Source organism: Carassius auratus, unplaced genomic scaffold (genome assembly GCF_003368295.1).
Source record: "Carassius auratus strain Wakin unplaced genomic scaffold, ASM336829v1 scaf_tig00025933, whole genome shotgun sequence".
NCBI classification, from domain to species: domain Eukaryota; kingdom Metazoa; phylum Chordata; class Actinopteri; order Cypriniformes; family Cyprinidae; genus Carassius; species Carassius auratus.
In genome coordinates this window covers 217,543-244,034 of record NW_020525469.1, presented here as the reverse complement: position 1 = coordinate 244,034, position 26,492 = coordinate 217,543, and the positions used below count along the sequence as shown (strand labels likewise).

Below are 26,492 nucleotides of genomic sequence, written 5' to 3'. Positions count from 1 at the left end.
TGGTGCGGAGCTGTTTAATTTGGAGGAGCTTTCAGAGGTCAGCCATCACCCGGGATATGAAGGGGGTGCCTTGGTCAGTCAGTATCTGGGATGGTAGGCCGACCCAACTACTCAGCAGGAAGAGCTCTTGGGCGATGACTTTTGCGGTGGCCTTACGGATGGGGATGGCCACAGGGTAGTGGGTGGCGTAGTCCAGGATGACCAGGATGTGTTCGTGTCCCCGGGCAGACTTCGACAGCGGCCCCATTAGGTCCATTGCGATCCGCTCGAAGGGCACCTCAATGATGGGAAGCAGAATCAGAGGGCTGGGGGAAGGGGTGCGTGGAGACGTCCGTTGACAGGTGGGACAGGGCCGACAGAAGTGTTTGACCGCAGCCTCCAGGCCCGGCCAGTGGAAGCGGTCGCTTATGTGAGGCGTTGTATGAGGTGCCGGTTGGAGCTCCTTCCCATCGGCAATCCTCACTTGGGCCCAGCAGTGTTTGAGGCGGTCATCCTCGTGCTGCTCTCTGGTGAAGGCCCCGGTCACCTGCTGGAAGAGGTCATAGTAGAGGTAAGGGTTAGGATTGGACGACTCACCCTCTTTGGAGCGGTCCAAAGCCAGCAGCACGGGGCGTCGTCGGGGCTTTTTGGTCATCTGATGCTGTGGGCGGTTCCCGGCGGGGCTGACAGGCTGGCTAGTGGAGGCAAGTAGGCGGTCAAACCCTAGCCAATCCCTGCCGAGGAGGACCGGAACTGGAAGATCCTTGACGATCCCGATTTCTACCGGCCAGGCGCCAGGTGGCATGGTGATAGTGACGCGGCGTGCCGGTACTTCCCTGGTATCGCCATGGACGCAGGTGATGGGCAGTCTGGCTTTGGGTTCGGCCCATGGAGGAAGGACTGTCGGCTGAACGAGGGTGATTGCGCTGCCAGTTTCGAGGAGAGCGAGGATCAGTCGGCCATTTATCTTCACTTCTGCCCGTGGTGGCCCATTTCGGAGTTTCCGCATGTATGGCACAGCCTGCCAGCCAAGCCCGTCCAGGGGAGTTGGGAGCTTGAGTGGGCATGGGCTCATCCTGTGGCCCGGGAACAGCCGGCCTGCTCTCTGGTCGCCGGGTGCCCTCTGGCGAGCGTAGCTCCTGGACCACCCTTTGGGCAAAAGGGCAGCGCTCGCTCCCCAGCCTCCCAGTGTTGGGTGGCCTCCGCCAGCTCGATGGCCTCCACCAGCTCGTCGATGTTGGTGGGGTTCCGTAATGCCGGCCGCCTGCCGGAGAGGGCGGGGAAGGGCCCATAAGAGGCCGTCCACTACTTCGCGCTCCGCTACCTGGGGTACAGTGGGACCTTCAGCCAGTAGCCAGTGTTGGGCAAGGTGTGAGAGGTCAGTAACTTGTGCACGGGCTGGCCACCGTGGGTTGTAGGACAAGTCGTGGAAGAGTTGGGTGGCGCTAAAGGGCAACAGTCCAACCCACCCCAAGATTTCCTTCTTCCGCACTTCATATGAATGGCTCTGCTCAGAGGTAAGCATAAAGTATGCCCGTTGCGCTTCTCTCGTCAGCACGGCGCCACGATCCGCGCCCACTCATCCCTGGGTCACGCCTCTGGGCGGCGATCGTCTCGAATATTTGGAGGAATGTCTCGACGTCATCATGCGCCATCATCTTGGGGATGAGATGGGTAGCCTGGGCTCGGGGGTCAGGTAGCGGAGATCGCGGGGTGGTGGCTATGCAGAGGGTGGCCAGCTCGCGTTCCGATTTCTCCTTGTCGGGAGGCCATGTGCTCCATGATCTGTTGCTGGCGAATGCTCACCTCGGTGAGGTGCTTGAGCAGATCTTCCATCTTTGGGGAGGAGCGCCACCTGGGGAAACAGGAAGGGGACTTGAGCCAAACAACCAGCAAAAAAAAAAAAACGTCCATAGCAAGCAAAGTGGGGTGACAATGAATGTGGTGGGATACTGGTCGGTAACTTCTTCAGTGTAATACCTGCATTCTCCACCAGTGTGACGGGGTGAAGAAGCACATGACACGAGGATCAAGGTGAGTTCCCTGAAAGGTGGATTTTATTAACCAATGTGAGGGTAAAGTAGCCAACGTGAGGGGTTTCCGGTGCTCTGTGCTCGGCCTTCTCTCTCCTTTTTTACTGTGTGGGTCCGTGTAGTCTGTGTATGTCGTGGGCTGGCGGTCACACACTGCTATCGGGAGGAAATAACAGAAATACGTTAGCCGAGTCTTTGGAGACATCTCTCACCTCTATGTCCGTTGGTGCTGCTTATAAAGCCAGGCCTTGATGGGCTGCAGGTGTAACTGCTCAGCCCGTAACGAGCAGGTGCAGTATTATTTGAATCTTAGGGTATTAATCATCTATTGAATAAGACTGGATCTCTGAACATCATGAACACCAGAACCACAGATTCTGGAGATAATAAACATGCTGTTATTTTACTAAGTAACAAAGTGAAAGTCGGGTAAAAATGGAGGAGCAGGAGCCATATAGAGACCAGAGCTGTGTTTCATCATGAGATAAGTTGATTGTAGAGACCTTTCATTTCATCAGATTTTACAATGTAGCCAAATTAGACTTTCGATGGTTTTGGGAAATGTAGCCCAGAAGCTCAGACTTGAGGTGAGTCCTTGCTGTGATTTTGTTTTAGCTGCTTTTCTCATTTATCTACCAGATGGAGCCATTTGTCAGTTTAAAAGTAGAAAGAAGTAACTATCAGTCAAGGTTTCCAAAAAAATGATTGTGAGTCAATATAATGACCATCTGTCTTTATCATTAACTATCTGGACACTAAAGAGCGAAGATGTGTCTGTGCTACATTTGACAACATATTCAGAACATCACATGTGTGTGTGTGTGTGTGTGTGTGTATTTGACATGGTTTCTTAGTGCAGCTTCCCATATGAATACAGCATTCTTTTTTTTTTTTCAACAAAAAAAAATTATTCAGTGTTTTCATTTCTTTCTTTTTTATCTCTCTTTTCTTTTTTTATATTAGCATACTACACTTGTAATATGTGTTAAATATTATTGTGTTGCTATAGTTTTTCTCCTTCACAGTTTCTTATTGTTTCTGCGGATTAAAGTGTCTTCAAAAGCTGCTCATAAAGGCAGCACAGGAAGAAGCCCTTCACCTAAAAAACTAAACACATACTCTACGTGCCCTTACAAGCTGTTTGTCCATCCAACAGATCAACCACATTTCTAAAGAAACAACCACAGCTTTCAGTTTGACTCACAAGATAACTTTAGAAACTGAAGCTCTATTTTAGCTGTGTACTTTTTCCATACACTTTGAATTGAGACGTGAATAAATACACATCCGTTTTAAAATCACTTGTTAGGCTTGATTTTACTCCACCATAAAATGTAGTTCATCCAATAATATTCTTAGTTTATAATAAATAAGTAACATATTCAGGCAATTACCTTTTAAAACTGTCAATGTTAAATGATAGAAAAAATGCTAGCAGTTAACAATCAAAATGTTAATAAGAATATGTAACTATGTATAACTTGTGCACAGATCATGTGCGTCTGCATTCGAGGGTTGTCCAGTTCTTTTGGGGGAGGATTCACAGCTAGAACAACAGATCTGTTGGGGTTATTTTAATCAGTTTGATGGTTATCTGCAGAGATTTTAGTTTAGATTTTTCACCGAGCAACTAAAAATGATCCAGATGCTTATTTTTTTCTGTTTGAGCTGCTGTCATCTGATCGGTAAGTTACAAGAGCATTTTCATACTGCCATTTATTTCCCTTTCAGAGTAATAAAGGATTTCTGTTCAAATTGTGATTTCTTTCTTGTTGTTTTAGAAATCTTAATTTCAAAGATTACAAATGCAAATCCTTAACCAAAGAAAATTAAATAAATATATCTATTTTTTTATATATTTATAATATCCTGGATATTTCAACTTGTAGAGCAAAATAACTGTGTGAATGTAGCTTGAAAGTAGCAATCTACTTTCACACATTTATTTTACTCTACAAATCATAAAAAAATGCATTACAGATCAAATTTGATCTAGACGTGTGTGTTAATGTCACCATTTGTTTTATGTTGCTCTCTGCTGCTGTTATTCATTTCACATTCAAATGTTACAAACTGATTTCTTGCTTTGTAAACCAACAGTTAACAAATCTGCTCTTTGTTTATTTCTTCAGGTGTGTTTGGTTCTAAGACAAATGAAACACAGTCAGTGATGGAGGGTGATTCTGTCACTCTACACACTGATGTAACTGAAATACATGAAAAAGATGTAATAATGTGGAAGTTTGGAGCAGAAAAGTCTCTGATAGCTCAAATAAAAAGAGCCTCTGAAATCTTCTCCACATTCCCTGATGGGAGATTCAGAAACAGACTGAATCTGGACAGACAGACTGGATCTCTAACCATCACAAACATCACAACTCAACACGCTGGACTCTATGAAGTAGAGACCATTCTAGCAAAAATTTCATCAAAAACTTTCAGTGTTTCTGTCTTTGGTGAGTAGAGATCATTTTCTCTCCATCACATATTTTATTTTATTAATTATTTACGTAAGGAAATTTTTATACAGACACTCAGTGCTCATCATCACACTAAATATGTACTCAACCCATTGGAACCAAAAATATTTTTGTGTAATTTATTCATATTTAACATTACGTTCTCTTGTTTTCAGCTCGTCTTCCTGTTCCTGTCATCAGCAGAGACTCTTCACAATGTTCTTCATCATCTTCTTCATCACAGCAGATTTGTTCATTGTTGTGTTCAGTGGTGAATGTGGGTCATGTGACTCTCTCCTGGTACAAAGGAAACAGTTTATTGTCCAGCATCAGTGTGTCTGATCTCAGCATCAGTCTCTCTCTACCTCTGGAGGTGGAATATCAGGAGAAAAACAGCTACAGCTGTGTGATCAACAATCCCATCAGAAACCAGACCACACATCTGGACATCAGCAAACTCTGTCACACATGTTCAGGTATGGACGTAGTGATACGTGTGTTTATTGTTTACATTAATGTTTCTCTTCATCATCACAGCACATGTTCCTTCGTTTACTCCAGGAGTTTCAGTTTCTCTGATAGTGCTGATATCTTCTGCTGCTGGATCTCTGTTGATTGTAACTGCACTTGGGATCTTTTATTTCTTCAGGAAAAACAGCAAAACTAATCAAGAAGGCAAGTGTTAACCAATACATTTTAACCAATAAATAATACTTTGAAAAATTAAGTATTTGAGTCAGTTGATAGCCCTAATTATTATTCATTTTGATAATTTCTGTAGTTAATGCCCTCAAGTTTAATGAAAAAAACTAACAATAATAATAATTATATGTAGTTATGAGTGTAATCTACAGAAATGATCAAACACCAAATCAGATTACATGTCCATATTAAAATCTCTATGAAAAATGATTGTTGAACATGTTGAGCTTCAAGTTCAAGTTCAAGTCTGCTTTATTGTCAATTCTTCCAGATGTATAGTACATACAGATAATCAAAATTGTGTTACACTCAGACCCCCGGTGCACACAGATAACACTAACAGTAGAGCCTAAAAATCTATATCAAAATATAAAATGTAGATGCAACTATACAATAAGGGAATGTTAAAAAAGACATATAATAAAATTAAAAATAAAGTTAAATAAAGCAGCGCGAGGCAAAAGGCAGATAGAGTGCAAATCAATGAAGTGAACAAAAGTGCAGATAAAAGTTTTTTAGTGCAAAAACAAAAGCTTATTAAGTCTGATTAAAGTGACAATGGGCTCAAGAGCAGTTATTTTATTTAACTGACTGATGAGGAAGTGGAATGATGTCAGCTCCATGGAGAATGAGGTAGTGAGCAGACCAATGCTGCACAAAGTGACTGGTGCATGTCATCGTATATTAGTGTGGGGGGGGGGGGGTCATAGTTCAGTGGTGCCTGGGGCAGAAGAGGGGAGGGGGGGCAAGTTCAGGAGGGAGTTCAGCTTCCTGACAGCCTGGTGGATGAAGCTGTCCTTCGAAGAAGCTGTGTAACGGGTGTGTGGGACCAGCTGCAATGCAGAGGGCTTTACGAGTGAGACGGGTTCCGTAAATGTGCTGGAGGGATGGGAGAGAGACACCAATGATCTTCTCAGCTGCTCTCACTGTGCATTGCAGAGTCGTTCGGCAGGACCGTTGCAGGCGCCATACCACACAGTGATGCAGCTCGACAGGATGCTCTCGATGGTGCCTCTGTAGAAGGTGTACATGATGGGGGGTGGGGCTCTGGCTCTCCTCAGTTTGCGGAGGAAGTAAAGACACTGCTATGATTTCTTCACCAGTGCTGCTGTTTTTTTCAGTCAAGGAGAGGTCCTCTGTGATGTGCACACCCAGGAACTTGGTGCTGCTCACTCTCTCCACAGTCGCACCGTTGATGGTCGGAGGAACGACTTCTCCCGAAGTCAACAACAATCTCCTTTGTCTTCTCCACATTCAGAGTGAGATTGTTCTCACTGCACCACTTGGCCAGGCGGCTCACTTCACTCATGTAGTTTGTCTCATCTTTGTTGCTAATGAGACCCACCACAGTCGTGTCATCCACAAACTTAATAAAGAGGTTGGAGTTGTATGATGGTGTGCAGTCATGGGTCAGCAGAGTGAAGAGGAGGGGGCTCAGCAGACATCCTTGGGGGGCCCCAGTGTTCAGTGTGATGGTGCTGGATGTTTTGCTGCCGACCCGTACTGCCTGAGGTCTTCCAGTCAGAAAGTCCAACAGCCAGTCGCACAGCGAAGTGTTCAGTCCCTGCTGAATCAGTTTGTAAATGAGCTGTTGAGGGATGATTGTGTTGAATGCTGAACTGAAGTCTATGAACAACATTCTGACATATGAGTCCTTTTTGTCCAGATGTGTGAGTGCTGAGTGGAGGGTAGTGGAGATGGCATCATCGGTCGAGCGGTTTGACCGATATGCAGACTGGAAGGGGTCCAGGGAGGGTGGGGGGGCAGACTTGATGTGGTGCATGACTAGCCATTCAAAGCACTTCATGAGGATGGGGGTGAATGATGGTAGTCATTGAAGCAGGATGGAGATGGCTTCTTCGGAACTGGAATGATGGTTGTAGTTTTGAAGCATGTGGGAACAACAGCCTGACAGTCTCCGACTACTCCTGGAGGTCAGTGGTGTTATTGCATGTGGCAGCCTGCTTAAACATGTCCCAGTCAGTTGTGTTGAAGCAGTCTTGAAGAACCTCTGAAGATCCTTCTGGCCACACTTGAATCGGTTTTTGAACTGGTTTGGCGACTTTAATGAGCGGTCTGTATGCAGGCATTAGCATAACAGTGATGTGGTCTGAAGCTCCGAGGTGGGGGAGGGGGAGGGCTTTGTAAGCTCCTCTCTGTCTGATGTAAACAAAGTCCAAAATGTTATTGATCGTCAATGATCTTCAAAAATTGTTATTGATCTTCAATGATGTTAAAATTTTACCATTAACAGAAACATTCTGTCTTGGTTTGATTTATAAATTATGTGTAAAAATTGTCAATCTAAATTTAATGTTAAGCATTATATTTGTGTGTGTGTGTGTGTGTCTGTGTTTGTGTATGTTTATATGTGTGTGTGTGTGTGTCTGTTTATGCGAAGACTTATAGCATCAAATTAAATTTGCTAATGTTGTTCACAGCTTTTAAAGGTCCCGTTTTTCATGCTTTTTTGAAGCTTTGATTGTGTTTACAGTATGCAATATAACTTATGTTCATGTTTCGCGTGTAAAAAAACACAGTATTTTTCACACAATTCACCTATCTGTATACCGCTGTTTTCACTGTCATAAAAACGGGCTGATAACTTCCTTGTTCTATAAAGTCCCTCCTTCAGAAATACGTGACGAGCTCTGATTGGGCCAGCGGTTCCTGTGTTGTGATTCGACAGCAGCTTAGCGCACGCGGCCCTCCTGGAAACGCGATTGGACTAGTTTTGAGAAGCAAGTGGGCAGGAGCACGTGCTGGAGATGTACTTATAATCACAGGAGCTTTTTTACTAATGAGATGCGCATGAAAATCGCATTCGTTTTTTTGCACAGCCCTAACATCTAGTTAACAAAGCTAAACAGCGTTGCCCTTTGTGTAGTAAGTTACAGAAACTGTTAAACGCACTAACATAAATAATAAAATACACTTACCGGTTGTGGTCCATAAACAACGCCTTCTCCGTCGAGTGCAACAAGACCACGTCCCCCTTATTGTGAATTCATATGGGTGGAGGTTAGTCAAAAAACAGTTTTAGTAACGTCATTACTGCAGGAACTAGAGGGCTGTAGTCGAAACGGGTCGTTTTTTTGTAGGCGAATTCTGTTAAATAAAATATCTCGCTTGGCATTGAACTTTGAGCTTTAGAATTTGACCGATATTATTTATACTCTAACAACAACATTACACACTAACTAAAGTTTAAAACATGGGATCACGAAGAAGGGGACCTTTAAGATTTAATAAATCTTGTGCAATATGCGTTAACTTTGACAGTCTTAATAATTAAACATATGCTGTAAAGAAACAGACTGAGTTTTTTGTTGTTTTTGTCACAGTGTCTGGGTTGTGTTCCCTGGGAACCCACTAGGTGTTTCTACTGGACTCCAGAAGATCGGTGCTGGCCTGACTCTGCTCACGAAGATCATTGGTGACTTGCACTTGTTTCTGAAGATCCCTGGTGACTGGACTCAGTCCTTGAAGATCACCGGTGACTTGACTCAGTCCTTGAAAATCACCAGTGACTTGACTCTGTCCTTGAAGATCACCAGTGACTTGACCCAACTCTGAAAGGACAACGGTGACTGGCCCTAGTCACCAATGACCCTCCAGAATCAGGGCTAGTCACCGATGACCCTCCAGAATCGGCTAGTCACTGATGACCTTCCAGAGTCAGGGCTAGTCACCGATGACCCTCCAGAATCAGGGCTAGTCACCGATGACCCTCCAGAGTCAGGGCCAGTCACCGTTGACCTTTCAGAGTTGGGTCAAGTCACTGGTGATCTTCAAGGACAGTCACCGGGGATCTTCAGAAACAAATGCAAGTCACCAATGATTTTCATGAACAAGTGCAAGTCACCAATGATCTTCGCGAGCAGAGTCAGGCCAACATCTTCTGGAGTCCTGTAGAAACACCTAGTGGGTTCCCAGGGAACACAACCCAGACACTGTGACAGTTTTAACACATCTTGTATTGTTCACACAGATGAGACTCGTGAAGAACAGATCACTTATGCTGAACCCACGTTCTACAAGAGAAATGCATATAAATTGGTAAGATTATTTATATCTCTCTGTATCATTTCAGCACATCAGATGCAGATCTGTGTGCGCTTGTATTTTGTCTGTATAATGAATTTCACATTCATCACACACAACAACACAATTTCAGAGATATTTATAAAGACCATAAGAACATTGAAACATTGACAAATATTCCATAAAACTCACAACATCCACTGCACCATATAACAGACACGGGTATGTTTATGGGACATTTGCTTATATTTCAATTGCTTAACCCGAGGCGCTGATGTTATATTTACTTATGTCAGTTTTTGACACCACTGTGTTTCCTTCTACAATAGTGTAAAGACATGCAAGTCCACTTGATTTCAAACTTTGAATTTTAAATGAAACCTATAAGACAGATTCAGAATAAATTGTGTGCTGTTCACATTGCATTTCAGGGATGCTCAGAATGAACTTGCCACATGTTATTTAAAAATTTGTTCTGCATTATTTTTTTACAGAAATTTCAACAGGAGGATCACGTGGAGTATGGAACAATTACCATATGATGACCCAACTTTAACCTTTTCTAAATACCAGGTTCAGTCAAGGGTTAATCATAGGACATGAGGGGTTTGATGTGTTTAAAGATGGAATAATTAAATGGTTTTCTAAGAATTATCTATATTGTGTTGCCCATATAAAAACGTTTTTAATGTTTGACTTAAAAGTTGGCATGAAATGACCATACCATATGTGTAAATACAAACACTGATGCCTCATAAAAGAGTGTTGTATATTTTATCATTTATTTACCTCTGTATATAAATGTGGGTTGATTTGGTGAGTAGATAAACAGCTTCTGAATTAGCATATACTGCTGAACGTTTGTGGTTGATTTAATCAGTTCTCAAATCGGACGCGTCCGACAGAAACGGTTCTCGGTTCAGTGTACTGGTGACAAGATGCACATGAAAATCACATTCGATTGTGTTGCACAGCCCTAACATCTAGTTCACAAAGCTAAGCAGCGTTTCCCTTTGTGTAATAAGTTACAGAAACTGTTAAACTGCACCAACTTAAATAATAAAATACACTTACCGGTTGTGGTCCATAAACAACGCATTCTCCTGACAAAGAGGGAACTGCTCCATCTTTCAAGAATAATCTTTGTGTGAATCCAGCATTAAACTGATGTAGATTGAGGAAGCGTGCTGTCCGCAGCGAAATATGCTGCACATAGTTTTACGTAGTTTTCACATGTGGATTATAATTTTCAGAAACCAAGTTAAACATAAATTGTAACCATTAATCTCCAAGTTCAGCGTCCCTGGGAAGGCCAAACAAAGATAATTGGACTCCGAGATGAAAATAACAGCGTTTCAAAGACATGGCGACAAACACTAACACAGCTCTTCCTCTTGTCTGTCGGAGCAACAAGGCCAGCTCCCCTTTTTGTGTATTCATGTGGGCGGAGGTTAGTCAAAAAACTGTTTTAGTGACGTCATTACTGCAGGAACTAGAGGGCTGTAGTCCAAACGGGTCGTTTTTTGTAGGCGAATTCTGTTAAATAAAATATCTCACTTGGCATTGAACTTTGAGCTTCAGAATTTTACAGATATTATTTATACTCTAACAACAACATTACACACTAACTAAAGTTTAAAACATGGAATCACGAAGAACGGGACCTTTAAGTAATTTGTGGATTAATGGTTATTGGAGACGCGAATCGTTTCAAACGATTCAGTTCGATTTGGTGAACTAGTTCAATCGGTTCACTATGAAGAACCGGTTAAATCAAATGATTCATTCGCGAATCGGACATCACTACATATTTGACCTAAAGTTGGGTTGAAATAACCCAGCATTTTTTAGAGAACAACTGTTCTTGAAAGAACACATCCTGGTTTTGTCTGTCAATTACTGGAAGTCATCTTAATAATAAGTACAGTATTGTACATAGACTACATTTATTCTTAAGATGACTGAGGCACTCACGTCTGTGATCTGATTAAAGACAGACTGTTTTGCTCATTTCAGGAAAAGAAAAAGCCCAGAAAATTCAGATAAATTAAAATCCTAGAGGTGCCATCTAGTGTCTAAAATAAGATTTTACCTAAAAATGTAACCTTTTTTAACAATGGCCCTTACAGCCAAAGTAATATTAATAATAACAATGAAATAATTATTAAAAAAAAATCTAATCACTTACACCAATGATATTTCATGTTTAACAAAGTAATACAAGTTGAACAGATACATTTTAGCAACAGATCAGAGTAACATCCATATTAGTGACTCATCATCATTATACTGCTCCTCTGATGAAATAAACAGCGTAACTGAAATAATCCTTACAGGTAAAAACAAAAAAAAAACAAAGTTGCATTAGTATGCCAGATATGATCTAATTTGATGAACTGTGTGTTAAGAAAAACTGGTGGACACATTCAAAGTGATCTCAAAAGCACTAAGTCTACACAGCATATACATCATGATACATGCAAAAATATCGGATTAATTCAGACAATCTAAATGAAAAAAAAAAAGAATGCTTAATGCATTAGAGCAAATAATGCAAATTTAGGAAATGAATCTAAAAACAGGCTAATCATCATCATCAAAAAGAAAATTATATATATATGTATGCAGATAATAAGAATGAAATAATCTAAAATAGGCTAAAATAGTGATTAAGTGAACAAACACACCAACACAATTACATGTTAGAAATAATACTGTACAAACAGCCCAGCTGAATGAGCTTCATATTTCAACTGAAAGAGACACAGATGAAGAGGAAAACAGATTACAAAATAATGTGAAATAGGAAGCTTTACATTGAATGCGCTACAGACAAAAAAAGGCAGAACGTTATACTTTACACCAAAAAACCATCTACATCGATATATAATAAAAAACAAATATTGTTTTCTCAGTAAACATTTGTGGAAAACAAATAGTTTTTTTTCAGTAAACATTTGTGAAATGTATTAAAAACACCCTTAAGATGCTTAATTTTAGTAAAAAAAATTAAATAAAAGTATTCAGCAGCCAGTAAGTTTTGAAACAAAACATAAAAATGCTTTAAAAATATTTAAAAAAAAACAACAAACGAGAGTGTCCAAGTTATTTAAAACATGAAAATGAATTCCTCATTAGAAATCCAAAGAAGAGTGCAAACGAATTCAATGACTATTTTGTTAATGTTGGTTTAAATTTGGCAAAAGGTATTATTGACTCAAAAAGTAAAAACAAAGAGTTGTGAATATATCAGTAGGAAGATTTCCTCCATCTATGTGTCTGACATTACCAAAAATGAAATACTGGACATTGTGAATGGTTTTAAAAATAAAAGGTCAACAGATTGGACAGATACTGATATGAAATCAGTTAAAAATATAATCCATTTAATATTAGAACCTCTAATCCATATCTTCAATTTGTCCTTTAAATCTGGCGTGTTTCCAGATCAGATGAAAATTGCAAAATTTATTCCAATTTATAAGAGTGGTGACAGTCATTTATACTCAAATTATAGACCAATTTCATTATCCCAATTCTCAAAAATATTGGAAAAACTTTTTCTGAAGAGGCTTGATAGTTTAATAGAAAAATGCATGATATTGAGTGACAATCAATATGGATTCAGGAGCGGTCGATCAACTTCAATGGCAGTTATTAAATTAGTTGATTATATAGCAACTGCAGTAGACAAAAAGTATTTTACTTTGGGCATTTTTGTCGACCTCAAAAAAGCCTTCGATACTATAGATCATAAATTGTTAATGAATAAAATAGAGCAGTATGGTATTAGGGGCCGTGCTTACTCATGGTTAGAAAGCAATCTTGACAATAGATACCAGTATGTACACTTTAATGATCATCAATCAGAAATGTGTAAATTAACTTGTGGGGTGCCCCAGGGTTCGATGATTGGTCCTAAGTAGTTTCTTTTATATATTAATGACATCTATCCAATTTGTTAAAATGTGTTTTATTTGCAGATGACCCAACACAGTTTGTATCTGGGGATAATCTTTACCATCTAATTACTGATGTGACCAGAGAACTATCCAGAATCAAGCAATGGTTTGATCGAAAAAAAAAAAAAAACCCTCTTTAATCCAATCTAAAATCTTTTAATCCAAGTAAAACCAAATATATTATATACAGTAATTGACAAATTAAGACTAACATGAGCTAAAAGATTCATGACGTGGTACTAGAAAGGGTGAATGAAAACAAATTTCTTGGAATAATATTAGATCATAAATTATCCTGGAAACCACACATCGCTCATGTTCAATCAAAACTGTCTTAAATACACTGTCTCTGTTTATTCTGTATCATTCTCTTATTGCTCTTATTTCTTACTGTGTTGAAATATGGGGGCATGCCTACACCACAAACACAAAACCTATTTTTATTTTACGCATTTTTTCTGATCTAGTCACTCTGAATACCGTTGTCTTTATGTTCAAAGTCAATAGGAAAATGTTGCCTGAAAATATACTAAGTTTGTTTGAAAACAGGGAACAGAAATATAACCCAAGAGGAGAGAACTTTTAAAAAACAAAGGTTCAGAAAGAACTTTAAAATGAACACCATTTCGGTAAAAGTGGTCGACTTGTGGAATGGTCTCACCGATGATCTTAAGAGGAGCAATTCCATTTATTATAATAATTTTTTTTTTTTTTTTGCCAAATACATGGATTTCAAAGAAATCAATACTTTTCTGTCAAAGATACAAAAATACTTTTCTGTCAAAGAAAAGTATATGTATAATTGTTGTGCATAAATATATATATATATATATAAATTGATATATATATATATATCAATTTCAAAAAGTTGGTGTTTATTCCAAAAGAATGCAAATGATATTTACGGTGTAACCCAAAAAGTATAAAAAAAAAAAACTGTACAAATTTTAAATGTACAAACAAAACTTTTGGCTATGTCAATAATTTGACCCAAAAATCAAGCAAGCAACTTCACTGACTCACTCTACGAGCTCCTTTTATCAGACTGAGAGAAACACTTAAAAAGTATAAGCCCCTCCCACTAGGACTAAACCATTAAATAATTGATGGTAACAAATAAGTTCAAGAAAGACAAAACAATTAAATACACTTTTTAAAGTTTATTTTTAGTATAAAGTGAGCTTATGCTTGACTTGTCTGTTTGCTGTCAAATTACAAGTTACTGATTTTTATAAATTAAAAGAGAACAATAGCTTGTATATTGTTAATAATAATAAAAACACTTAATCAACTTATGCTCACTTAACTATCCACACATTTTTATCCAAATTGTGTTCAAATGTATCAAATATAAATCAAGCTTTTGAGGAACAATTGTTGGTTGATCTTTCTGTTTTGAAACTGTAGAAAAATATAATCTTACAAAGACATTATATGGAGATATATATATATATATATATAATACAATGTATTATTGTACATGGCAGGGATTACAGGGTTAAAGTTTCAGTTCCTGAGTTTCAGAGTCTTGTTTGAGCACACAATTGTGAGATTTCACAATTAACCGTAACCATGTGAAATTAAAGGCAACAACTGCATTGTTCTACAATCCAAACAACACAGTCAACACAAATTCAATAAGATGTTTCTTAATCAGCGTTAAGTATTTGTTTTAAAAAAATATAGATGTGAATCATTACCCTAAAAAAAGTTAAATCAGATGAATAAAACACTTTTTTATTCAGTGTGTTACAGCAAGTGATTTTTAAACGTGTTCAGGGCACGGACCGGTACAGTATATTCTTGCAAAGCTTTAGTGCGTGCAGAAGAGGGGCTCTTATTTGAGCTGCAGTACACAAGCTGCTGTTTGCTTCCTGCTATCTGTGCCTCAGACATGAAGCTCTGCACTTCCAGTACTGATCGGCTGCCTGTGTCCTACGCACAGATTTCAAAATACTTCCATAATGACATACCGAACGATTACAATGTAGTAGGTTCAAGTGGGACCACTTCCGGAAAAACTGGCCGAAAAAAGACCAAAAACCGGCCGACTGCCAATCACGTATTTTAAGCAAAAACCTGCCGGTTCTGATTTATGGCTGGTCAACCGGTGCATCCCTAATATTAATGACACTGCCACCTCGATATTGTGACAGTTTCTATGAACAATGAGAATTTCTGCTGATGCTCTTCTCTAATGTCCCATCTTCTCTTAATTTTCCCTTTCAATAAAAGAATAATGTTACAGTTGTGACTGATCAGCAGCCTCAGTGTCATCAGCAGCCTCCGTCTCACCAGCAGCCTCCGTCTCACCGGCAGCCTCCGTCTCACCGGCAGCCTCCGTCTCAGCAGCCTCCGTCTCACCAGCAGCCTCCGTCTCAGCAGCCTCCGTCTCACCAGCCTCCGTCTCACCGGCAGCCTCCGTCTCACCGGCAGCCTCCGTCTCAGCAGCCTCCGTCTCACCGGCAGCCTCCGTCTCACCGGCAGCCTCCGTCTCACGAGTTGTCCCAGTAGAAGACCTCTGCATTAGAGTTTCAATCTGTTCAGGGGCTTGAGCATCCTCTCTCTGTAAGAAACAGATTCACAGAAGGTAAAATAAATGAACAGGATTGATAATTTAATTACACAAACATACAATACTACAAACTAGATATAAAGTTGTGATTTTTGTTTTTATGTTATTAGTTTTTTTAGTTTATTGAGGAGTTTCTGAGAATATTTACTGTGAATGTGCAAGATTTCAGATTCATTAGTTACTAAATAACTTAAATATCAAGTTTGTGTGTTTATGATTATGATAATAAATTAAAATAAGAAATGTAAGTTCACAATATCAAGCAATATAAGGATCTGTTTTGTCCAACTTAATAATAACCAGGGCTTGAAAACGAAAAAAAAAAAAATTCAATCGGTTCACTCCGAGCAGAATCGATATTTTAACGGTTCTGTTCTGCGTTCCTCTATTATTACCGTTCCGGGAGGAAAGGGTTAATAATGTTATTTTTAAAAAACAATATTATTTGCCTATAATTTGCCTAATAATAATAATTTAATAATAATAATAATAAAGTATAGCGTTTTCCTTACTCAAAAAAAGGAACAAATACAGATCTAACGCTTACAGTTTACAGCTTGCACCAGATTTTGTCCAAATGTAAGCTAGGCCTACTTAAAAAAAAAAAAATTTTTTAAAATCTATCAACACTTTAAAAGTATTTTTAAGATGTTTAAAAATGTTTGCTGCATTGTTAAAAAAAAAAAAACACTTGTATAAGACTGCGTTTGTGAAAAAAAAAAAAAAAAAAACGTAAGTCGCGGCTCACATTTTATTAGCCCTATTACTTTCCGAAATAATGAAGGCTAAAATGCCTGTAGTCTAAAGCAAAATGTTTAAAAACATTATAAAAACATTTATTAGTTTCTCTTCAAATCAAATCCTCTAAAGTTTAGGCTATAAAAACCTCAATCCAAAAACAAATAAATGTAAGAAGCTGACGCCTACCTCTCTCATTCGGCACAAATCCAAATTTTTCCATGTTCCCGACGTATGTGGATGCTAAAATGTTATTTAATATAAAGAATATAGAATAATAGTAAATGTATAATAAGTAACGATGTATATGCGTCCGACAGTCGGACTCCAAATTTCATTCAATAATTTTTTGAGGTTAATAGCAAATGAAAACTGTTCAGCTTCTGGGAAATTCGTGAAGCTCCGCTAGACTATTTTAGTTCCCCTCACTCCACAACAAAATAATTTCAATTAACAGTATTTAGAAAAGAACAAGAATTACAAATATAAGAAGCTATAGCAATATTAACGACAAACCAAAACTAATTAGACTAAAACGAAACTGAAACCAACGTTTGGGTTTCTCATTCGACACAAAATCCAAGTTTCCGTATTCGCGATGTATTTGAATAACAAATGATTATAAAAAATAGCCTAATGTTTGTAAACATTTTGTGTCTGCATTATGTCTATTTCTGAATAAAATATTTTTTTTTCTCTAAAAAACTTTTAGAGCTTTTGTCATCGTTAAATCTTTCTCAGACGTTTCCATATGTCGAAATTGGTTAGTGCATCTATCTATGCATGATGGTGTCCAATGACTCTGGCGAGCGGAGCTTCTCAAAGTTGGGAATAATCAAAGGAGAGCTGCGGTCCTCGTTTGGGCAGGAAAGGCTAAGCATGCTGGCGCTTGAGTGTAGAGACCTGCGTGGGATGGATTTTTCCGTCCCGTTCCCGCAAGATTTTATCCCGCTCCCGCAAAAATGTTATTTTCTCCCGCTCCCGCCTGCAAAATCCCACGGGTAAAGTATACGGTTTTTTTTTTAAATGCATTGCATATTCTGCCTGCTACTTTGTTATTTTTCAATTGCTCCCCTGTTGAATATAGTTCTCTCTCCACCCTCAATACCACGACTTAGGTGCCCTTGAGCAAGCATCGAACCCCCAACTGCTCCCCGGGCGCCGCAGCATAAATGGCTGCCCACTGCTCCGGGTGTGTGTTCACAGTGTGTGTGTGTGTGTTCACTGCTCTGTGTGTGTGCACTTCGGATGGGTTAAATGCAGAGCACAAATTCTGAGTATGGGCCACCATACTTGGCTGAATGTCACTTCACTTTCACTTAATGTCCATTTCAAATTTTCGATTCTGTTCGGAACTAAAAAAAAATCATTTCGTTTCTGTTTCTGGTTCTGTTCCTATCAAAATATCATTTCCGGTTTTCGTTTACGTTCCTTAAACCGGTTCAGAGCCCTGATAACTGAACGTGAATGAAACCAGAAACACCAGATCAGAATAAATGTACAGTTGCAGATAAAATCTTACCTGTTCACGGCGCTCCTGTCTCCTGCGCTGCCTCCTGATGACTGTATGAACAACAATAAACTTAATTAAGCACTGCTGACTTTGCTGTACAAAGACAAAATATGTACATTTTCATACAACAATCTTCATATTTCCTTCTTGTTAAATCAACTGAATATAATACTCACATTGCATTATTGCTTGGCGCTTGTAGTAAACCACAGCAGCAACGAGCAGAAGAAGAAGAAGAAGAACAACAACAACAACAACAGCGGCAGATGAAGACGATCCTGAATCTGGAACATCTTTGACTGAGAGAAAGACAGACAGATCTGATCAAAATCTTTGACTGATATTTACACTTTCTGTCCCTGGATCATCAGTGTTGCTTGATTTTAACTGATAAATAAACCTGGCATTGTTTTTAAAGATCAATCCACTTTCTCATTTATTGAACCTAAAAATATAGTGGACCTAAAAATAAAACTGTATTCTAAAATAAAAAGGGAACATGCACTGAATGACGAGATGATACTCACCAGAGACAGTAAGAGTGAAGCTCCTCATGATGCTGAATCTGCCGCTCCTGATCTGTAGTGTATAAAGTCCAGAGTCTGTGGTTCTGGTGTCTGTGATGATCAGAGATCCAGTCTGATTAACCTCCAGTCTGTCTCTGAATCTCTCTTTACACTGAACATCTGAACAGATTTCACTCTGATCTCCAGTCATTTCAGCGATGAGAGAGTCATTAAAATACCATCTCATCACATCAGTTGGTTTTTTTATTACACGAGTGTCTAAAGTAACAGATTCTCCCTCCTTTACTGACTTTCTCTTGATTTCATCTCGTTCAGCAGCAGAAACACCTGAAACACAAACAAACTGATGATTGGAGGATCAACAACAACAAACAAAATAACAAAGAATGAAAGAAAGGGGGGAAAACTACACAACATTGTGGTTACATTTTCCATGAATTTCAGACTGAAAATCCTTTATCCATTTTTGCTCATCACAGACTTATTTTTCATCAAATCCTCAATTAAACGGATCGTAACAGAAGATAAGAGTCTCGTGAGAAACTGTCAAGTGCAGCTCATGAACTAAAAGAAAAGCTCACTAAAAGTTTGTTTTTATGATAGATGCACTTGCATTGTATTAACATTTCTATTAACAACTATTTTTAGCAGCAAAGATCAGTCACCAATCACAGAAATGATGCTAAGAGCATCATTTTTTTTTCATTGAATGCAATAGTCAAGCTTGGCAAAGGCTTTTCTTTGATATCTGTTAGCATCTATCACCATTTGTACTAAAATATTTTAGTATTGCAGTTTAAACTTGACACAAAAACACAACACACAAAACTGATGTGATTTAAACACAGATAACCTGGCTTTAAATTTATAAACGACTCACCATGTACATTAACACTAAAGATATTGTCAGTGTTGAGGGTGGTGTTCTTCAGATTATAAAGTCCAGAGTCTGTGATTGTGATGTTCATGATGGTCAGAGATCCAGTCTGATGATCCAGCTTCAGTCTGTCTCTGAATCTCTCTTTACACTCAACATCTTCACAGAGCTCATGTTTATCTCCATTAATTATAGCTAGGCGATCTTCTCCAAAAATCCATATCATTCTGTCTCTTTGGTTCATTTCAACACCAGTGTGTAACGTCACTGTATCTCCCTCCATCACTGACACAGACGCTCTGTCTGGATCAACAGCAGAAGCACCTGAAGAAGAAACAAACAGTTCATTACAAATCAACATAAGGAGAATTGTAGTGGCTAATTACATCTTAAAATAGTAGCCTGACCATAGTTTTTTTTTTTTTTTTAACGCCATTAATCTAAGTATGTATGCATGTAACTTGACATTACAGTTTCAAAGTTTGAGAGGAGATAAAGGAGGAGCATACTTTTACACAAGCTGTAACCTGGTCTTGCCGAATGTCACATCCAAACAAACAGCAGAAGAACATCAATTCACACTTTCACTCTCATAGATGATCTTCTGCACCGTAATGAATATAATAAAACCCACATCCTGATTCATGTCACACTGTCTATATCTGTATTTAATTATCCAAGCAGTGATTAGAGCAGAGTTTCCTTGCATGCTTTACTCTAATCATAAAATAATAAACAACCAATTTAAAGGGTTTTAAATAACTTACTGGTATTTTCATCCTAATAAAAATGTGTTTTTACTTTAAACTTACAGAATGAATGTCCCAGGTTTAAGATACGTCTTTGCATGCCATGTATATTAGATACGTTCACGTTAACAGTAGGCCTATGGCTAATTTTAGAGCTATGTGAGATAATATTTCTGCTAAGATTCATATTAGATGTCAAAAATATTGTAATTTATATTTATTATATTTTAAGACATTGATCTGTGATGACGCCATGAACTATGATAGTGATAAGAATTAAAAAATGATGGGTTTTACCGAAGAATTTAAGAGACAATTAAATAAAACAACAAATAAAGTCTTACCATACACGAAGAACAGGCATACACCTCCTAACGTCTGGGAAAAAGTGAATATATTCATCACTTTTCCGTTGAAAAAAAAGGCAGATTTTACAGAAATCAACAAAACATTCAGCTTCAAACGCTGTGTCCAGGCCTTCGTTCGTGTTTGGTCTTCTACATTATGAGACTGTTTGGTGGTTCTTGGTGAGGACTATATGATACTTATGAACCAAGGAGTCGAGTCGAAGCTACCGCGGACAAGGCGGTCACATTTTGCCATAGATATATATTTATGATTTCATCATAAAACACTTCTTCTTCTTCTTCTTCTTCTTCTTCACCGGCGGTTGGCATCCAGCATAATTGGTGCATTACCGCCACCCTCTGCTCCGGAGTCTGGATCAGACAACACAGGTTCACAAACTCATTCACCCAATTCCCTCCTTCTCCCCCAAGCATATAAATCCACACACTTCACCATTAGTCTACTCTATAATAATAATAATAATAATAATAATAATAATAATAATAATAATAATAATATTTATAACCTTCCTCAATACTCCTATGACTCTTCACACTCTATTATAAACCCGTGTCCCTTAAGAAATCCATAATATTTCTAGTCTGTGCCCTATGTTGAGTGCTCAATAGCTCTTTTAATGTCATGTCCTGAATCTCTATCTCTCTCAACTTATTCCTCATCAGCTCTCTCTGAACATCATTCCTGTTGCACCTCAAGACCACATGCTCCACTGACTCCTCTTCCTTGCACACCTCACACAATCCAGTATCATGTTTTCCGATTAACTTGAGTGTTTTGTTTAATAAACAATGTCCCAATCTTAACCTAAAAATTACAGTTTCCTCTCTGCAATTTCATCTTCCAATCACTGAACATTTAACATCCCTCTGGATTTGGTATAAATGCCTTCCTTTTCCCTCTCTATCTCACCTCTCTTGCCACATTTGGTTTACTGTCTTCCATATAACACTTTTAACCTCTGCTTTACTAACACTTACTTGCATTTCTATATTTCCTTTTGTTAACCCTGTTTTGGCTAATTTATCTGCCAGTTCATTTCCCCTTATCCCTACATGTCCTGGTACCCATACAAATTGTATCTGCCCTCCTCGATTAAATATTCTTGTAACTGACTGTAGGACTTCATACAGTATATCTTGACGACTTTTTGAGTAAAATGACCTTATACTAGCTAACACTGAAGATGAATCTGAACAAACTAATACTTTATGCTGCCCTGTCTTTTCCACCCACCGTACAGCGATTAATATTGCCAGCATTTCCACTGTATAAACCCCTAACACATTAAAGGTTCTTCTATTAATTCCAATTCCTTTACTTGGAACCACCACACTCAATTATGTTACTTCCGTCTCTGGTTCCTTAGCGCCATCTGTATAAACCTGCGTGTAATCATTATACTTTTCTGCTATCTGATTGTTGTTTTGTTTTTAGATTTATACCTCCCTTTGCCCTCCTTTTATCCTTTAACACAAACCAATCTACCTGTAGCAAACTAACTTCCAGTGAGTCATCTCTGGATAAACAACTGTGCAACTTACCCTCAAATTAAAAACTCCTAATTCTTTAGCTGTGTCAAAGAAGCTTCTATACTCTTTGGCTGTGCCATTTCCAATCTTCTTCTTTTATGTCAAAGTGATGCCAAAATGAACGGGAGTCAATGGAATGCTAACAGCAGGTGGGGGTCCGCTAGCCAATGGCGGTGCCCAACGGTGCTTCAAAAAAATATGAAACCCTGCCCCCCTGGTCGCAGCAGAGAGTGCAAGTAGCGATTGCAAGTGACATTGTAATTTAGTTTATTTTTTTCTTGTCTTCGCCACCTGGCTACTGTTATAAAATGTTGGGAAATTAAAAAAAAATCCGGAAGTGCAAGTGTCTGAGAGTGCAAGTGCAAGTCTGTGCAAGTGCAAAACATATATGTGTTTTCCATGTACAACTACTATCAAACCATATAGTCCAAAGTACTTAAATTTATTTACTTTCACCATTGGCTGCTCATATAATGTTAACCTTTGATCATGGCACTTGCGCTCCTTTGTAAACACGTATAACAAGATTTTCTTGTCGACATCTTGAATCCTCACTTATATGACCACATTTATACTTCCCTAAAAATATCTGATTTTATTTAATTTTTTTCATGTACAAAAAAAATGTTTTCATTTTAAGTTTAAAAAGTAAATTACTTATTTTCATCTACATTTAATTCTTTGGCAGATGATTTTATCCAAAGTGGTTCACATTATATTTAAAGGGGGGGTGAAATGCTCGTTTTCACTCAATATCCTGTTAATCTTGAGTACCTATAGAGTAGTACTGCATCCTTCATAACTCCAAAAAGTCTTTAGTTTTATTATATTCATAAGAGAAAGATAGTCTGTACCGATTTTTCCCGGAAAAACACGACCGACTGGAGGCGTGACGTGTGGGCGGAGCTAAAGAATCACCAGCGCCAGTAGGCTTTTGCGTTGAGAGCGTTTGGAAGCTGTGACATTACCGTGAGGGAAAAACCATCATCCAAAACAAACCATGGCTAACAGTCAGATTCAGCCGTTTATTTATGATCCAGAATCAGATCCCGAGGCTGAAACTGAACGAGAGCAGCAGCAGCAACGACTCGCTCTGAGCGGGGCTCGAACCCGGGTCTCTGATGGGAGGCGGACGCACTAACAAGGAGGCAGAGATATTTGAAGCAGTTTTACTCACCGCCTGCGGTTCCAACACACGATCGTGACCCTTTTTCGTTGGGATTGCATCATCCTTAAGAAATAAACGATACGCAAATCCTTCTTTGACACATACTCGAAAAAAACTTTCCGAAACTTGTGACAAACTGCAAAAATACTCCTTCAAACGTACAACTTAATTTTTGAAACTTTGTCCATGTTTAGCATGGGAATCCAACTCTTTAACAGTGTAAAAAACTCAGTATGCATGAAATAGCATTTCACCCCCCCTTTAAAAAATTAGTTAGTTATACAGTTAATTATAGTAAAATACACGTATTTATCTTTTAAAGGTTCCTTTCACAAACTAAAATGATATATTTATATTTTATTAAAGCTGCAGTATGTAATGCTTGTCATTCTGTTGTGCTGTTGTTGTTTTGTTTTGTTTTTTTTCTTTATTTGTGTAGAGTATGATGGTGGTGATAAATTACATCAGTTTCAGTCTCCAGCAGCAGAACATCTACATATATATCACCTGAAATCAGCTCTGGATATTTAATGATTAAGACAGAAGGTTATTAATAGTAAAAGATCGACTGATAATCAGTTTAACCCTTCACTGAATCGTTAACTGAGATCTACGCAGCTCTACTTTGAGCCTCAGTTGTATGATATTAATGTGACTGATAAATGACGTCATCTGGTGGGGTTTTAAAGAAGAGCCGCTAAAACTGTATCACGTATTGAATTTAAAACTTACTTCGCTTATCAATACATTCATAAAACACGTGCATATACACCTATACATTACTCACTACTATATATACTATATTATGTACACCAGAGGTGGGTAGTAACGAGTTACATTTACTTCGTTACATTTACTTGAGTACATTTTTTGGGTAACTAATACTTTTGGGACTATATTTAAAGATTGATAATCTTTGAAGATAATAAAATAGCGCGTACCGTTTTGAATCAATACGGGACGGGGTTTGTCCCATATTTTCGGAGTTGTCTTCAGTGCAGCATCTCATGCAAATCATCCCACCATTTTGTGATTGGGTAATACTCGCTGCCATCGTTGGATTGATTGGTTTCTTTCAGGTTCACGGCCAGTCAGAGTCGGAGGAGGGCAGGTCTCTTGGCAGAGAGTCAATTTAAAAAAAAGGCAGAAACTTCTCCAGACACCCCCCCTCCGAGAAGGGTATTGCTGCACAACCGGAGGATGCAGTTTCAGGACCGCAACTCTTGGACTGCAGCTTTAGGACCCTAGTATTTTTGTGACAGCACCACCTACCATACTGGATCAACACTAATTAAAGATGGACGACGTGGACAGCAATCCAAGTAGCCCAGAGTGCAGTCTGGACGATGAGGAGGGGCCACACGTTTGGGCGGAGCGACACGTGTCGCCCCGCCCACCTCGGCGGTTATTGGTTTATGATTAAGATGAGCTTATTGGTGTATAGATGAGTGACAATTTTACAGCTTATTGGTATAGAGAATTATGGCGCTGTGAGCAGGATTGGAATGCGGAAGTAGACACTCAGATGAATAAACTTTTAATATAAATTAAAAAGCGAATATAAAAGTTGTGTTTTTGCATTTATTTTTGCGTTTCCACAACATCCCGTATAAATACAAAGAGTTTTGGATTACGACGAACAGAATAGAAATAAATGGTCTACTCCCTCAACGGCTGTAGACGCTACCTCGGCATTACTCGCTGGATTTTGAAAATGACATGGCAATATAATGCGAAGTATGGTTATGTAGATAGTCATGGAGTACCTTGATTTATATATTCAAATTATATATATATACACATTATATATATATATATATATATATATATATATATATATATATATATATATACAGTGGGGATCGAAAGTTTGGGCACCCCTTGCAGAATCTGTGAAAATATGAGTAATTTTCAAAAAATAAGAGAGATCATACTAAATGCATGTTATTTTTTATTTAGTACTGTCCTGAGTAAGATATTGTACATAAAATATTTTAACATTTATTCCACAAGACAAAAATTATTAAAATAACCCTACTCAAAAGTTTGGGAACCCTTGGTTCTTATTACTGTGTTCTGTTACCGACTGTCTTTCTGTTTTGTGATGGTTGTGCATGAGTCCCTTGTTTGTTCTGAACAGTTAAACTGAGCAGCGTTCTTCAGAAAAATCTTTAAGGTCCTGCAGATTCTTCAGTTTTCCAACATCTTTACATATTTGAACCCTTTCCAGCAGGGACTTTATGATTTTGATATGCACCTTATCACACTGAGGACATTTGAGGCACTCAAACACAACTATTTAAAAACATTCAAACATTCACTGATGCTCCAGAAGGAAACAAGATGCATTAAGAGCTGGGGGGTGAAAACTTTTGGAATTTGAAGATCAAGGTAAATTGTACTTATTTTGTGTACCGGGAAACATACAAGTATCTTCTGTTGCTTACGAAGGGCAGAACTAAATGGAAAAAAAATTATATTTCAATAAAATAAGACAAATTTGGCCATCTTCATTGTGTTCAAAAGTTTTCACCCCCCAGCTCTTAATGCATCTTGTTTCCTTCTGAAGCATCAGTGAATGTTTGAATCTTTTTAAATAGTTGTGTTTGAGTCCCTCAAATGTCCTCAGTGTGATAAGGTTGGAGAATGAGCACTAAATAGGGGGAAATCTTACTGTCTAGCCAGGCAAACTGTGCTGCTTTCCGAAAAACTTCTTGAGTGAGCACATCCCTAAACCATCTGCAAACCAGAGAAAGTGTCAAATATGCAGAGTCACACGCTGACAAAATAACTTCACTGAGGATTTCCAGGGGAAGCTGTTGAATCAAAAACATACATAGGTTTATTTATACATGTATATAAAAGTTATTAAACATTATATAAACACTGAATACAGACAACCTTGCTTTAAACAAACTCTATAGATTGACTGCATACTCATTCTTTTATAATACCACTAATAAAATGTTAATATATACCGTACTGTGCAGAAGTACTAGGCATGTTAGTATTTTCTCACTGAAAAAAAATTGTTTTAAGCCAATTATTTATATCTTTTGCTGTAGTGTGTCAGTAGGATGTATTAGTTTACATTTCCACACATTCATTTTGCCATTAATTGTAATAATCCAGTGATATATTTGTATATATTTGTATGCATGATCCACATGAAGATCTTTTACATTGAATATAAATATTTCTGTCTTATATGGTGAACAAAATCCACATTAGATCACAAACAGAAGTTATTTAAAACACTCGCTGCTGT

The 26,492-nt window shown here is 38.4% G+C and overlaps 2 protein-coding genes across 2 annotated transcripts; one reads left to right on the top strand and one right to left on the bottom strand.

Annotated features, from left to right (window-relative positions):
* Positions 1-3,610: 3,610 nt before the first annotated feature.
* Positions 3,611-5,157, top strand: LOC113078532 (SLAM family member 9-like). The gene is made up of 4 exons (XM_026250830.1): positions 3,611-3,697; positions 4,145-4,468; positions 4,648-4,947; positions 5,033-5,157. The coding sequence occupies exons 1-4, from the start codon at positions 3,649-3,651 to the stop codon at positions 5,155-5,157; spliced, it is 798 nt and encodes a 265-aa protein (XP_026106615.1). The 5' UTR covers positions 3,611-3,648.
* A 9,491-nt stretch (positions 5,158-14,648) lies between these two features.
* On the bottom strand, positions 14,649-20,810 carry LOC113078539 (uncharacterized). The gene is made up of 6 exons (XM_026250835.1): positions 20,503-20,810; positions 19,413-19,733; positions 18,533-18,859; positions 18,182-18,304; positions 18,015-18,055; positions 14,649-15,745 (listed from the first exon to the last, which is right to left on the bottom strand). Exons 1-6 carry the CDS (start codon positions 20,558-20,560, stop codon positions 15,422-15,424), a joined length of 1,194 nt encoding a protein of 397 aa, XP_026106620.1. The 5' UTR covers positions 20,561-20,810; the 3' UTR covers positions 14,649-15,421.
* Positions 20,811-26,492: the final 5,682 nt, after the last annotated feature.